Source organism: Micropterus salmoides, unplaced genomic scaffold (genome assembly GCF_014851395.1).
Source record: "Micropterus salmoides isolate LMB-PRFRI ecotype aquatic unplaced genomic scaffold, ASM1485139v1 Ms_hic_scaffold_13, whole genome shotgun sequence".
NCBI lineage: Eukaryota > Metazoa > Chordata > Actinopteri > Centrarchiformes > Centrarchidae > Micropterus > Micropterus salmoides.
In genome coordinates this window covers 8,624,386-8,639,768 of record NW_024040374.1, presented here as the reverse complement: position 1 = coordinate 8,639,768, position 15,383 = coordinate 8,624,386, and the positions used below count along the sequence as shown (strand labels likewise).

At 38.1% G+C, this 15,383-nt stretch overlaps 1 protein-coding gene across 3 annotated transcripts in view; it reads right to left on the bottom strand.

The window, feature by feature from the left end:
* The window catches only part of dnajc6 (DnaJ (Hsp40) homolog, subfamily C, member 6), a 43,117-nt gene that overhangs the window by 13,121 nt on the left and 14,613 nt on the right, over positions 1 to 15,383 (bottom strand). For all 3 annotated transcript variants that reach the window (XM_038715322.1, XM_038715320.1, XM_038715321.1), the window contains 7 exons: positions 15,119 to 15,254; positions 7,657 to 7,706; positions 5,677 to 5,825; positions 4,087 to 4,209; positions 2,592 to 2,725; positions 1,037 to 1,231; positions 614 to 731 (listed from right to left, as the gene is read on the bottom strand). In XM_038715322.1, coding sequence (XP_038571250.1) covers positions 614 to 731; positions 1,037 to 1,231; positions 2,592 to 2,725; positions 4,087 to 4,209; positions 5,677 to 5,825; positions 7,657 to 7,706; positions 15,119 to 15,254 — 905 coding nt within the window. The remainder of the gene's footprint in view (positions 1 to 613; positions 732 to 1,036; positions 1,232 to 2,591; positions 2,726 to 4,086; positions 4,210 to 5,676; positions 5,826 to 7,656; positions 7,707 to 15,118; positions 15,255 to 15,383) is intronic.

Below are 15,383 nucleotides of genomic sequence, written 5' to 3'. Positions count from 1 at the left end.
CTTTCTAGGAAGTGTTGACTTGACTGTAAAAGCTCTAGTTGCATGCACATGCTCGTTTACAATGCTATTAAAACCTATAAAGGAAATGTTGGGGGTCGTACAACTTTAAACAATATATCAACAAATATACTTTTAAAAGTAAAATCATATGATAACCAGAAGAAATGATGGACAAAACTAGGCCCAGGTTGTTATAAAAAATTTAGTTTTCATTTTAATGTCAATCACTATACAATGTCTAATGTTTCTCCCTGTGCTACTGTTGGAGGAAAGCAACACATTTCCATGAACTGAGTGTGTCAGCAAATTTAAAACCTGTCTGCAACATGTCACTTCTTGCTACTTCTTTCCTCCTGACATTTTGTGGGTTCATGTTTGGATCAAGATGCACAGATATTCAGGTTAAGTTGCAGCTACATCCTGAGACTTTGTTTGATGGCAATATGATCTTGTACCAAACTTTTGCTATATTGCCTAACATGTTGTTTTGTCAAGTTTGATTAAGCCGTTGACTTCATCGGTGCAAAGACATGGTTTGTAGTTTGCTCTGTCAACAATTGCTGGCTCTTACAATAAAAAGACTAGGATAAAGCGTATAGCACATCGAGTTTACCTTGGCCTGCAGGCGTCCTCCAATGGTCGACCTCATGTGATACACTGAAACGACGACGTCTCCTTGCACACTCACACCCAGAGGGAAAACTACTTTACCCTCTTGGACCCTGTGCTCTCTGGACATGCAAAGTGTGAAAGAGGGAGAAGCATGGAGAATTGAGAACAGAGGAGGACAATGTGTTTCAGACTCTTTGATCATATCTTCATATATACAATTCATTGCATACTAATTTGATTTCTATTTTTATATATATGGATTTCTATTTTCACTGTGCAATTCCAGATGTGCTCAATTATAATGCTCTTACTCCTTTCAGAAAGCTCACTCTAATTCAGTTTGTATGAAAATGATTGTTAGCAGCTGTTAACCCTTGTGGACTGAGCGTTTTAAATCTTATATAAGCATCGGTCACAGCCCTACCTCATCCTCTCGTAGTCCTGTGCAGTGGTGAAGATCTTTGTCTCTCCTAGGAGGACGTCGCAGAAAGGTCGACAGCCACTACGCTGCTTGTTGAAGCAGGGGACCGGAATCATGTTGAGGGCCTTGATAACCAAAGGCTTTGAGTGGGGTAGACTGGGCTTCTCCGATACCATACTACATACATACCCTATGTACCTGCATGGAGAGAAGACAAGATATTAATTTGTATTTTTCTTTTTTCATTGTCTAATGCATCTCTCACTGTTATGTCCACATGTAAGTAGCAACTTTGGTGATATGTATCATCAGTCATTCACAAACTGACAAATGCTATGCATACAGTAGGGGGCTCATTATACCGGGTGGTGATGGTGCATCGAATAAGACACATGCCTTTGGTGTGAGAGACCCGGTTTTGAATCCACTGTGAAACACCAATGTCTCCCTGAGCAAGACACTTAACCCCTAGTTGCTCCAGAGGCGTGCAACCTATATATATATATATATATATATAGCAATTGTAAGTCGCTTTGGATAAAAGCGTCAGCTAAATAAATAAACGTAGTAATGTAATGTAGTAATTATACTCTGCGGCACCAAACGCTGTATCCAGCCAACAAGTAGAGGCACAGCACCGTTAGAGGAAGGTGAAACACAGTGATCCGTGCAGGCAAATCAATTTAAGGACTTTGAGGATTGTCCAGAATGTTTATTGCAGCCATTTCCATAAAGTCCATAAAGTCTTGTCAACTTGCACTAAAACTTATGAGGGAGCTCTTGCTCAAGCATTGACTGATAAATACTACAGCCATTGGCTGGCAGGGTAACACAATGTCCATCCTTGAGGGTCTGCTAGCTCTGCAGCCTAAGATTCATGCTTAGGAAGAGAAAACTGAAGACTGTTTGCTGTACTATTGAGCTATTACATGTTTTCTACTTATTTTCAGCTACCACCAACAGCAAATTGTCTGAAAGTATGCTATTATGATAGAATCTTAAAATGCATTGCCTTCTAAAGAGCTAGATAAACATAGCTAACAGTGGAACAATTTGATGATGTGAAAGTGTTTCAAACCACTTCAAAACAAGTGTTTTTTCTTGGAAGCTGTAAAACATTCAGTAACCCAGCAAAGCTTGCATACATGTACACAGACAAGTGTTAAGAAGAGTAAAAATAAATAAATTAGTGTATTATTAGATAGCTACATTTAGTCATTTCAACAGCTGAGAAATATCAAATCTGCATTACCTGACATAACTGATTACCTGAAGCAGTGATGCTTTCAGGTCATCAGTCATGTCCACTCCCAACACACACATAAAGTCTGACCATGATATGTGATAGTTCCAAAGTGATTTTGGCAGCTTTGATATTTGGTAAACAATTGAATTAACAGCAGAGAAAAGACAGGCAAGAAAATGTGTAAGAGGTGTTATAAAATATGTGTACTGTAGATGTAATTTTCCTGTCCTTTCTTTCTCTTTCACTTCCCTTCTTATCTTTCTCATTCTCTATCATGCACAAACAAACACACACATGTTAAGGGATGCAAACCTGCGGTGTGAAGGCCAGAGACCAGAGCCTGGTCTCTTGGCGCTGAGCAGCTGCATGGCAGGAACTGGATTGTTGAAGAGGTGGCAGAAGCAGAACATGGCACAAACCAAAACACCTGAGGGAGAAGGACCATCCTAAAAACAAACAAAGGTGACACTGAGACACTTTACAAAATGGTGGGCAAATAGGCTATTGTATTTTAAAGTTTCGCTACTTTTTGGTCTTGTCTGCCATGCATGTTAACCCCTGCACTGCTTCCATTTACATCTTAGCATTGCAGCAATAACAGTATCTCGTGTGAACATGTATAGATCAAGCCACTGAACACAATGACACAAACCTTCTGAATGCTTAATGTAGATCTGTAATTAAAAAACACATAGGCCAACACTAAATGTAATGGTAGTAGAGATTTTTGTTCCTTGAGTGTGTTCACACAAACATTCTTGTGATCTGAAGCAGAGAAAACAAAATGAAAAAGGTTTTAGAAAGGAACCGTTTGGTGGAGGTTACGCAAGGCGGAGCCGTTTGCCAAGCCACAGCCAAACCGCAGTAACTTGGCAATAACATGCTCTACCACATGCCAGTGTACAGTACTGCTGTCACTGAATTAGAATAGACAGAAAGGCCAGTTTCACTGAATACTTCAGTGGTGCCTGTATTGCAAACATTTGCATTGTCAAGTATTTAGGGTTTTAGCTGTGCCTGAAATATGCCTGACAGTATCAAAGTTTTAATATATTATCATAGGTGTACTAAAAAGTGCAACTGGTTGATGAGGTAAGGTTATTGGGTTTTCCAACGTGATCTCTGTCGAGCATAATACATACACTATGGATGAGAAGAATTTTCTTTATCAATTAATTTCAATTCAGTGGATTTTTATTGGTATGGGTTTATGGTACAGACGTTTACAGTGTGAAATAAAAACGTGTACATAAACAGAATAATTAATAATAATAAATGTAAACTTGCAGTTATTATTAACTATTATAAACACTGCACTGTTCTTTATTTCATTGAATGTTTTACATTGAAGGAGAAAGTGCATCTCTGTCTTAGCCTCACCTATTGAACACATGGCCACATATTCTGTTTTGGTTACCATGATATTTTGTGTCTTCCTTTTTCTAATGCCAGTTTGTTGTCACTGAGCCTGTACTTGGTTAGAATCCGTCTATGCTTTCTATCTCTGAAAGTAGAGAGATATTCTGCCAAATCTTAATCTATTTTTAGAGCCAGATAATTTTTTAAATCTACTTTGGCTTTGAGTTTCTTCTTTCAAATGTTTCTAGCCATTGCATTATTATTTTTTTACTCTAATTTGTGTTTGGACAGCACCAATCAAACACATAAACCTAAAGAAGAGATTTAAGAATACATCAGAGTGTACCCATTTATCCACTCCAATCCAATGACCAACATATTAAAACATGACTAACATCCACACTTAAAATGAATATGATGAAGGTACTATATGTGAGCGTCTTCTTACCGAGCAGGTGATGACACACACATTCTTGGGATTCTGTTTGATCCAGTTGTGCATGTTCTTACACACTGCAAACAAGTTGTGAAGGCTGGGAGCCTGGCGAGAAGGCCAGTTACACTCTGAAACCTGGAAAGGAGTTGGTGCAAGAAATAAAACAGGGAGTAAGAATGAGGGAAAACAGATAGAGACACAGAAACAGACAGACGTGGACATAGGCCAATAACATAAAAAAAGCAAAGGAAGGCAGAGATAAAGGGAAGAGAAGAGGGAAGAAGAAAGGTAAAGTAATAGAGGAAGAGTTCAAAAAACAAAAAAAAAGACATTTAATCAGAAGGGGTGGAGAGAGGAGAGGTAGAGGTTAGCAACAGTGCTGCAGCAGCAGAACAACATCACACAGCACACACAACCTCTTGCCATGATGAGTCATCTGCAAAAGATACAGCCACAAGCAGACAGGGGGCCATCTTGGCCATGTAAACTCCACAGCTTGACTCCTCAGCTTTGGATGTTTCTGCAGGAGGGTGGCAGTCTTTCATTTATAGAGATCCCACATGCGCCTTCACTTGAATCCAAATCCACATTAATTCTGGTGTTTCAATAGTAGTTCAGCTTGGACAATTGGATTAGTGAATTATACATTTTGGAGACATCTGTGGTCACAAGTGGTTAATGCTGTGGTAAAGGTTTTAAAAGATACACTACATGTTGAATCTCTGATGTGTTACATCTCTTTAAAATTAGAATAGCAAAAAAGACTACTTCTGCAAAAACATAGCAGCAGTAGAAACAAGCTGTAAACACTACAACATGTTATCAACTTTTAGGTTGAAATTAAAATCAGCATTAACACAACATTATAAAATATTACATAAAAAGATGATATTACAGACGTGTTGGCAAACAGCTGCCTAATTACACATTCAGCAGACACAAAGCAACATTGGCATTCATTTGCAATTGTGTTTTTGGCCACTTGATATGTGTAAGTCCAACATTCACTTTCCTTTTAGCTATGTTAATGGTCTCCGCCAACTTCTCAGGGAAATATCTGTCTTCAGATGCTAAATGCTCCATTATGTTCTCCAGCTAGGCCCTTTGTCTGTTTAGCGTTGGACAAGTAGCAGCAAAGTTTATCACAGCTTCATCGAGCTGCTGAAAACTGCTGCCTGCTGCGACTGGAAGCGATACAGATTACAGCAGTGAAGGTAATCCAAAACTAAAGTTGCAGGCCATAAAACGGAAACAATAACAAAGATGTTAAAAAGCTATGTGGAGCAGTGGATAACTCTCTCTGGGTTTGTTACTACAAGCTTGCTCAATGAGATTTAATGACACAGGAGTGGAAAGCAATGATAGGCCCGACTGGGGAAATGTAATTAGAGGTTTCAGTCTGGGTGATTCCATAGTTCCACAGTCCCCACTTTAAAACACTGGCAGACCAAAGATAGCCAGCAAAGTGTAATGTAAGTCCTCACATCACACTCTGATGTTGTAATAATCCAGGGTTTGAAAATGGTGCAGCAACCACTAGCAACAAGGTAATAAATATGTAATGGCTTCATCTGTAGTTTCATAGTGGAGTATCACACTCACCCTGTTGGAGAATTTGGCGCCACGATAGTTGCGCTGCGATAGATTGAAGACAGTGTAGTGGTCGGCATGGCGACTGTCGAGGAAGGAGCGAATGTCCTCTACATGGTTCTGGTAGCCAATCTGGACTGACTCCGCTGGGTAGGTCATCACTGAAAAACAATCCATTCAAATGTTGGATGAGATTCTTTGAAGAATTTCATGCACTGTTGGTGCAGATGTTTCCAAACACAATGTACAATAGGCTCACCCTCTTATAATGTCCTAATATGAAGAGTAGGTCCACATTCAAACATGACTATCAACATTTGCACAGAAAGCATTATGGGATAGAAGCTCTAAGTTGACAAATGCTTAGCTGACTGTGTTCTCTAATAGACACAAGTGATATGGTATGTAAAAGATACCCTGCATGTTGAGCCACTGCTATTTTACATCTCTTGAAGATTAAAATAGCAAAAAAGACTATCTCTACAAACATTTACTACATCACTCAATAAAGTATTCTGATTCTGAGGATTGCTGCTCCACACACATGTGAAGCTGTAAGCAATTAGAGAATAAGAGAGGAAGACATAGGGAAAGCAGACCAACTCAAGCAGACCAAACCAAATTATCAACAAGCTGAAAGAAAAATATATTCAATACTGGAAAGAAACGACCAAAGCACAAAGTAAATTACAATGTTATCTGATCCAAAAAAGAGAAATCACACTGGAAAATTACCTGAGCACAATAAAATGTCCTAAACTAAGAAAAATTTTGACAACATACAGACAGAGTGAACACAGCCTGGCCATAGAAAAGGGTCGCCACAGACAGAGCTGACTAAGAGGAGAGACTCTGCTCCCAGTGTGACACAGGACAGGTAGCGACAGAGCTGCACTTTCTAACTTCATGCCCTAAATATAAAACACTAAGACAAAAAAACTTTGCAAACATTTCCCAATATACCATCAGACACACAGAAACTCCCCTATTTACAGGGAGAAATGCCCAATTGTGAAATAATTGCTGCAAAATATGTCTCCTCATGCCATGAAGTGAGGACAACCAGTGGAAACTCAGACTGATAAATAATTGTAAAAATTGTCAAATTATTATTATTTTGATTGTTTGATATTTTAGTAATTGTTTTGTTTTTACATTTGAAACTGTTATAATAATACACACACATTACTGTTTCATTTATTTATTTAACTTAAATTCTTAATATTTTTTTTATTTTTTTTAACACACACACACACGCTTACTGTTTTATTTATTTTATTTTTAATATATTTTAATTTTTTTAACACACACACTTACTGTTTTATTTATTTATTTTATTTTAATTTTTAATATATTTTAATTTTTAGAACACACACACACAAACACACATACTCTTTAATTACTTTGCGCTTTAATTACTTGTTTAATGAAATGTATGGGGTTGATTGTTCTTATGTAGTTTGAATGATGCTTTGGCAATATTGTTGTTATACATTCATACCAATAAAGCTAATTTGAATTGAACTGAATTGAAAGCTGAGCATGTAGGTGTCTATTAATGTCTAGGTGTTTATGATTATGTGTATGTGTATGTTAATACTGTCTTCGGGTCATACATGAACGACTTTAATAGTATGCAGATATAATACAATTTAACATTCTTATATTTAAAGTAGGGTTTTCTTCATTGTAAGTTTAAAGCCCCTGAAAGCTATTTCCTCAGCTTCATCAGCTTCTAATCAGGATTCAGCAACATTTGAATCTAATGATAGTTGTTGGGTTGTTTGGTCACTGTCAATCAAATCTGATCAAACCAAACAAACACAATCCTAAAAAAAGCTGATTAACTGAGTTTTTGATTGTTGAATTCTGAATAAAAAATAACTTAATACATGTTTTACTTTTATTGTTGCTTATTTGATCATTTGTGCATCTATGCGCACAGCTGACACATGCACATAAAGTCCATTAGCAACAACTAAATGTGTTTACCTATGATCCGGGATGTGATGTACGCAATGTCCAGTTCCCCTTTAGTGTACCTGTAACAAAGAAAGTAACCTTTGAAGATTATTTTAAACATGCATTTTTCATGCAATTTCCATGACACAGACAAAAAGAGGAAGGGAAGAGAATAAGATTACAATCATTTGAATGGATTACATTTATATAGCACTTTATCTTGATTCTCAAAGCTTCACAGTGAAGAGAAACTCACATCAACCACCACCAATGTGTAGCACCCACTTGGGTAATTCACATCAGCCATTTTGCACCAGAACACTCACCACACATCAGCTTTAGGTGGAGAGGGGGAAAAACTTACAGCCAATTACACTGGGGGATGAATAGGTGGCCAGATGGAATAAGCCAGGTTGGGAATTTTCTCTGGGGAACCCCCTACTCTTTGTGATAAATGCCATGTGATCTTTAATAATGAGCACAAGGACTACTTCTCTGACAGCACAGCATCCCCTGGGTTTAAAATTACATCCAGAGGGAAAACTGCCCATTACAGGCCCACCAACACCACTTCGAGCAGTCACTCAGTTTTTCCAGGAGGTCTCACATCAAAGTACAAGCAAAGCCCACACCTGCTTAGCTTCAGTCATTCAGCAGAAACACAGTACTTCTTGGTATGGCTGTTGGCCAACAGTGCTAACAACCTTCAGCAATATTACAAGCACAAAGAATCCACTGACACTCGAGAAATCTCCCAGATTTGCACAGTATTTGTGAAATTTGTTGTATTACAGTTGTTGTTGTATACTGTTATATCAGATGCAGCAGTCACATGTGTTTTCAGACAACTTAAGCATTTGGTCAGGAGGAGGGTCAAAAGATGCCCTGCTCTTTATAAATATCAAATAATTAAAAAGAGATGAATGCATAACTGTCCAGCATCCATAAGGTTAATCAACCTCTCTGCCTCTCGCTGTCAGTGCATCCGGCTGCATGTAATGCATACCCAAGTAATTATACCCAACAGGCTTTAGAGCAGAAGCTTCCATGTGTTTGGTTGTGTGGAATTTGTCTTTTCAGGCTCAACACACTAGGCTGAACTACTCGAGATTAAAAGAACACCATATGTGAATTCTTCAATTGAGCATCATTGCCTTTCATTGCCAAATTTAGCTATTCCATATGGAGATTTTTTAAACTCTGAGAGCAGCTGCAGTGCACACACATACAGGAAATTCACTACTTCTACGCCATGGAAGTGATGGAAAGCAGTGCTTATGAAACCCTATGAAGCAGGTGCAGTGTGGGGGAATGTGCTTTAATGAACTACAGACTCACAAAAAAAGTGTTTTTTTCTTCTTGAAATAAACAACCAATTTAGTTTTCTCTTAATAGATATCAGGTGTGAGTGTGGCAATTATACAGTCCATGCTTCGTCTGACGTCTTTGTCAGCTGTAATATCTTAATGTCTATGAAGTTACCTAGAAACAGATTTAATGATCTAAAGAAAACAGTGCTTCACAAGATTATTTATCTTTGATAAGAAAAATGTGACTTTATCATCCTAAAATAAGAGTTATATTGAAAAAAGAAAATGTTTTCACCCACAGCAAGCAACAGCAAAAGACAGCTCGACTTCCCACTGTACTGCAATTATCATGCAAAACTCATTAGTAGGCTAATGTGTATCAGATTGAGTTGAGTTGTTGCCTACTGTGAAAATCCTCCAAGCAGGGCTGATCTGGGGCCGTCATCTCTGTGTGGTCATGGAGGAGTGCCATATGGCGCTGATGCAATCCAAGACCTGTTTATGTAATGCCCTGCTATTCAACTAGACTGCTTCGAGGTGAAAGTAGGCTAAGTGTGTCTCAGGATTTTCTGTAGTGTTTCACAGAAATGCATTTTTGCAAATTTGTAATTCATCTTACAGCGTCATATATGGCAATTCCAAAAAACTATTTAATTGTTGTGTGGCATAGCCATGAAAAAGCTAATGTAACAGACAAACAACCATAACTAACTCCACCAGAGAAAAAGGTGGGAAAAGATGGCTGTTTGTTTGCTGCTGTGTCTTTCAGCCCTGGATAATGAAGTAATTGGACCACAGTTCATGTTTCTATTTTCATCCAATTTTGTGTGTTTATCCCAGAGAGTGACACAAAAGATGAAGATCTGGACTACATACTCCTATTTAAACCAGTACAGATTTTCTTAACAATAATGTGAGGTTGAGCACAAATTGTTAATTACCTTGCAAAAAAAAAAAGCAATGTCTGAAATTAAAAAATATATATTTTAAGTAACTGAACTGCATTAATTTCATGTCATCTTGACCTTTATTTTAGTCCCAGAGATATATTGCACACATGTGATCAACATCGGAGCAATGAGATATACAATGGAAATCTGTGGTTTTACTTGCTTCTCTCCTGAAATAGCTGCTTGGCTATTACAGGAGGAAAGCAGGTCAGGTGTCTGGTTTAAAAGGTCATGGCCAATAGCCACGGAGTATGCAAATGACAGTCTCCCTGACCTCTTGAGTTAGAACTACAGTCAATTAAAACGCACTGCACAGTGTGGTGAAATGGATGAAATAGGGGGAAGGGCACAGCAGACACTGGAGAATTTTCTTTCATTTATAGAAATTGGTCAACATATGTTCTACACCTTCAGTATGATAGATACATTGTAGTATCATGACTACATGTAAGCTGCAGAATTCTTACTAGTTTTCTATAGGCTGTGTACCTGGATTTCAATGGATAAACTCTCAGAAGTAAGATAAACAACCAGCAATATTGATCCAACCATTTTAAATGTATGTGCAAATGAGCAATAATAGCTCCACTTCACTGAATGAACATTGGAAGATCAGTAAGACTAAGATTCCTAAATATTGACACAACTCTTTTGATTCATCAAATAATGAAATAATTTTTTGTTAGCTGAAAAATCCTCATGTGTTCTGGCTACAGTTTGGCTCCTATTCCCTAGATCTATTTCTATGAATTACTTGAGCATTATGAAATAAACAAAATTATGAAAGAAACATTGACACATACCTCTCAAGTTTTGATAGAGCAAAGCAAAACAATGGAAAGCAAGTTAGTTGTGATGGTCATTACATATAGCTTACTAGCTGGCTAACAGGCAAATGCTTTGAAGGACACATTTTGTAGCATAATACATTTTTTCCCCACATCGTTGTTTGGAAAGTTCTATGTATGTACAGTACACAGGAAATGAAATAGTACGAAGTGCTGGATAAAAAGCATCTAGTATTCAAAATTTTGAGAACCAGAATCAATTGACTTTCTGTGTTTATGCAGTTGTGTGATTATTCTGACACAAACAGCTGATTTCAGTAAAAACATTATGTTGCAGTTTAGAGCTAGAGTGCAGGACTTCTGCATATAAATATAAGCACTGGAGAAAATAGAGTTAAAGTTTGGAGTATAGAGTATGGAGTTTATGAGAATTGTTTATTTTGTTTATTATGAGTACAGTGTTTGTTAACATGCTTGGCAACGTTGTGCATTGTATGCTGGCTACAGCAACTAGGAGTATGGCAGAGCCTATGGTGGAAATACTCAAGAGGTATTCAAGAAACGTTAATGATGCTCCAGATAAAAAAGAAACTCAGCATTCAGAGGAAGGAATACAGTCAAAAAAAGAAACAGACAAACACAGATAACTATTGGTATATATTTTCCTCAATGGAGAGAGCTGAAAGAAGAGAAAGGAATAAAGGCAGACACGGATGTCGTGTCTTGGACAGGTTGGTATTTGTTAAATATTTGTGCAGCTCTTACAATTTCTCTACATAAATAATGGATTTTTGTCTTGGACCTGGAAACTTCTCTGTATTTCTGAAGTACATTATGAGCATGCATCGTCTCCAAAGGCCCTTGTCTGAGTTTACTATTTTATAACTGTTTTGTGATTGTTGATTTATTAGAATTTAGTTTTTCTGTGATTACTTTACTGCTAACCTAGCCACGCTTTTTACTTTTACTGTTGTGGACTGTGTGTGTATTTACTATATTAACTGTACTATTAATTAATAACTATAAAAACTTTTAACTATTAAGTATTAATTATACTTCTATGGGGATTCAATGTTGATCTTTCACAGGTGATACTTTAGGCATTAGGGGCAATATTAATTTGACAGTCTATACTTTAGTGAATCTAGTTCTCTTGTTACTGTAGTAATTCATTTTTGCAATACCTTTGGCTGCATAGCTGCATTCGTACACACACAGGGAGGGCAGAAGAGACACACAGACACCGACAAGCACCAGCACCACAGTGCCCGTTGTTTATGTTTCCTCCTGGAAGATAAACATCAGGCGCACGAAAGCCATTTTAGGTCAAATTATATCAGTGGAGATATGCTCTAACTATAAACACACACACACACACACACAATCAAACAAACACAGTGTAAGTGGGTTGGATCCAAGTGGATATTACATTTGGTTTTTCTACATTCCCTCCATGCTTCTCTCCAAAATTGTCTATTTGAAAGCTTTTTTATTTTTTGAACAGCATTGCTACCACCTATCTGCTTCCTACTGGCTTTTCTAGTTGATTTCATCCCAATTCTTTCAACTTGTTCAGCCTAAATTATCTAGCAAGAAGTACCTTGATATTGTGATTTATATATTTTGGCTACTAGAAAGGAAAACCATTGTTTAGTGAAGAAAGAATTACAGAGACAAAGGGAGATGTCAGCTGAGTTTAGTGTTAATGAAATGGGGACAAATACCAAGCAAAAATAAGCCAGAGAGGATGGATGAAATCCAGTGACAGAGAGAGAGACTAAGCAGAAAGGAGAGAGAGATGAATGTGTGTCTGGTGGGGGGGTTGGGGGGCGGTCTGGGTGCAGACCAAGGACACTGTGCCTTTCACAAACCCAGATCCCTCCATTGCCATTGTGTTTCTCACAGACAGAGGAACGCACAGTTGAGCATTGTTGCCAGATTGGTTTCCCAAAATTTCTCTTCAGCCAGGTAAACAAACAGCAGGCTGCTTTGAATAATTCAGCAACAGCCTTTGGCCTTGAATATAGATCAGACAGAGGCAGAGTGGAACCAATCCAGTCTAGTTAGGGGTGTTAAAAGAGGGCCTGGTTCACAATTGTGCTCGCATGGGTTTTGCCTTATGTCATGCATGTTCAGAGGAAGTGTTCCAACAGTCAATACAATACATTTTTTACTTGATTCTTTTTGCACCTGATTTATTTAAGTCCAATATTCACTCTCCTTTTAGCTCTCCACCAACTCTTGAGGGAATAATCGGTCTCTTTAGCTGTTAGATGCTCCACTATATTCACCAGCCTCTAACTTTGCTGTTTGGTGTTTGGTCCTGCACAGATTGCATAGAGTGTTTTTTTTCACTGAAAGTGAATCAAAACAGTAAAGCTGCAGACTGTAAAACCAAAACAATGAGCTAAAAGACACTAAATGCCCCTTGGACCTGAGTGGAACTGCTAAATCGGATGATAATTCTCTGTGGTTTTGTCACTTTAAGCAACCCCTTTAACATTGATGAGAGCAGCTTTAACCAATTGTACAAATAAAATATTTCCAATGCTGTTTCTGTTTTGCCTAGGTTTTACACTGGTCTGAGCCTTGAAATAAACATCTAATTTTCTCCTAATAGATGTCCAGGATTTGAGAGTGACAATTATACAATCCATGCTTGTGCTGTCAGTCCTAGCACAAAAATATTGAATATCTTATTATGAACAATCAAGAGCAGTTAACTTGAAGGTACTGGACTAACTAAAGGTGCTGGACAGGATTATCCATCTTGGATAAGAAAAATCTGACATTATCATCTTAAAATCAGATATTATGACTTCCTTGAATTGCTTTTTTTGCAGGGTGAATGAGAGCAGCTTACCTCTCAAGAATACATAATTAGATCCTGCAGCTCTTTATTTTATCACTCTAATTAACTGTTGACTTTGTTTCACCCTCATGGAGCAATACATGTAAACAACCAATGACAGTCAATGGGTAGGACCCAGAAAATCATGATACTATATCTATATAATCCTTCCATCATGCTTGAAACTGCTCTGTACATCATACTGCATGGTAAGCTGTATAGCTCAGTTCACAGTTTGTTTATTTATTCATGAGGGTAATAAACCATCGAGTACACCCTCAGCCTTGGGAAATTACTTGTGTTCTCACAGTCACTTTTTCTGTCCTTCCATTTCTAAATAAAGCTATTAAATGTAACACATACAACAGCGCAATTAACTCTTCAGTGTGCCAGATCCCAGCATGATAATTAATGTTGACACATCATAGACTCATCAAAGAAACCTGCAAAGCTGTTATATATTTCAAGAGTCAGTACTAACTCTGCCCATCTACCTTTCCTTTCTGTGGCTTTCAGTCGGTTGCCATAGTAGCCTGCCTCCCACCGCCCCATTATCTCAACCACCCACTCACACATATATATACAGTCCACACAAACACACACCACCACACACAGGGCCCTGATGAAATGAATCCTTCTGTATCAGCAGTGCACTGGCCATTTGGCACAATGAACTGTCATGAATAATTCAGCCAGGAGAGACAGCAAAGAGAGGAGAGGAGGGAAGGTGGAGCCGAGATGAGAGGCAAGAGGTGGCCGAAAACACGAGGGAACGACGGGACAGGAGAGTGGGAGTTTGCCAAGAAGTGAGCAGCAGAGGAGGGGGAGACACAAGAGAAGAATAATCCCGATCAAACTTGCTGAGTCAATAGTGAGAGAGGAGCTGTGAGTGTGTGTGTTTCTGACAATACAGAGGCCCCTTTGTGCTGCCCTGTGCAGATGCCTGTGCACAAACACATTGGGACGACCGAGCCGTGCCAGACTCTGCTACCTCTCTCTTCCCTCCCTCCATTCGCACTGCTCTGTTTCACATCTAAAGATACAGGGGACTCACTTTACATTGTAATCAACAGTTGAAACAGCATTAAATCAAAATAAACATTACATTTGATATTATTGAACTATTTTAATATTTGAGCTAAGTTTCTAACTAGCATGCACCGTAACTATTCATGATGGTAATCTCTTGTTAGGGATCTTCAAAATTATAGTCACGGGTGTTTAAATATGCAGTGTGATCAGGTCTATGCAGTGTGAAAAAATTCATGCTGCCATGAAACTTTTGCATTACTTTAAAAACTGCTCCAAATGCTATAATATAATTTGTCATATGAGGGTTCATGCTATAATTTAATTTAATGTCACACTGTGAAAGATGGGTCCAATAAAGTATTACAAACTAAGAAATTAGTATTAAGGCATTTCAAATGCAATGAATGCCTGCTAATCTATTATTGTAAAAAGAAACAAAATAGAGAGACAACTCACTCAATTTATCAGCACTGCTCTCATGTTTTGAAAATGTTGAAAAGTTGCTCATAGCGCCTAAGCAGAAGAGGAGTTGGAGAGTGTATGAATGAAGAGGTAACTTACGTGGCAACCTGATGCATGACCTTAGTGGAGGTGTCTTTCAGCGTGTCCTTCAAGTTGTCCTTGAAGTTGCTGAAGAACTTCCCAGCTCCTCCCTTCACCATGTCCAACAGTCCTCCGCCATAACTGGCATCCATATCTGGGGACAGAGAACCTTTAGTCAATCAGAAGGAAACAAAAGAGAGGGAAACAAAATATGCACATACTTTGAGGATGCCTACAGAGAGGCTCACTTCCATGTAAAAAAGAAACCTCCTTCCTTACTTTT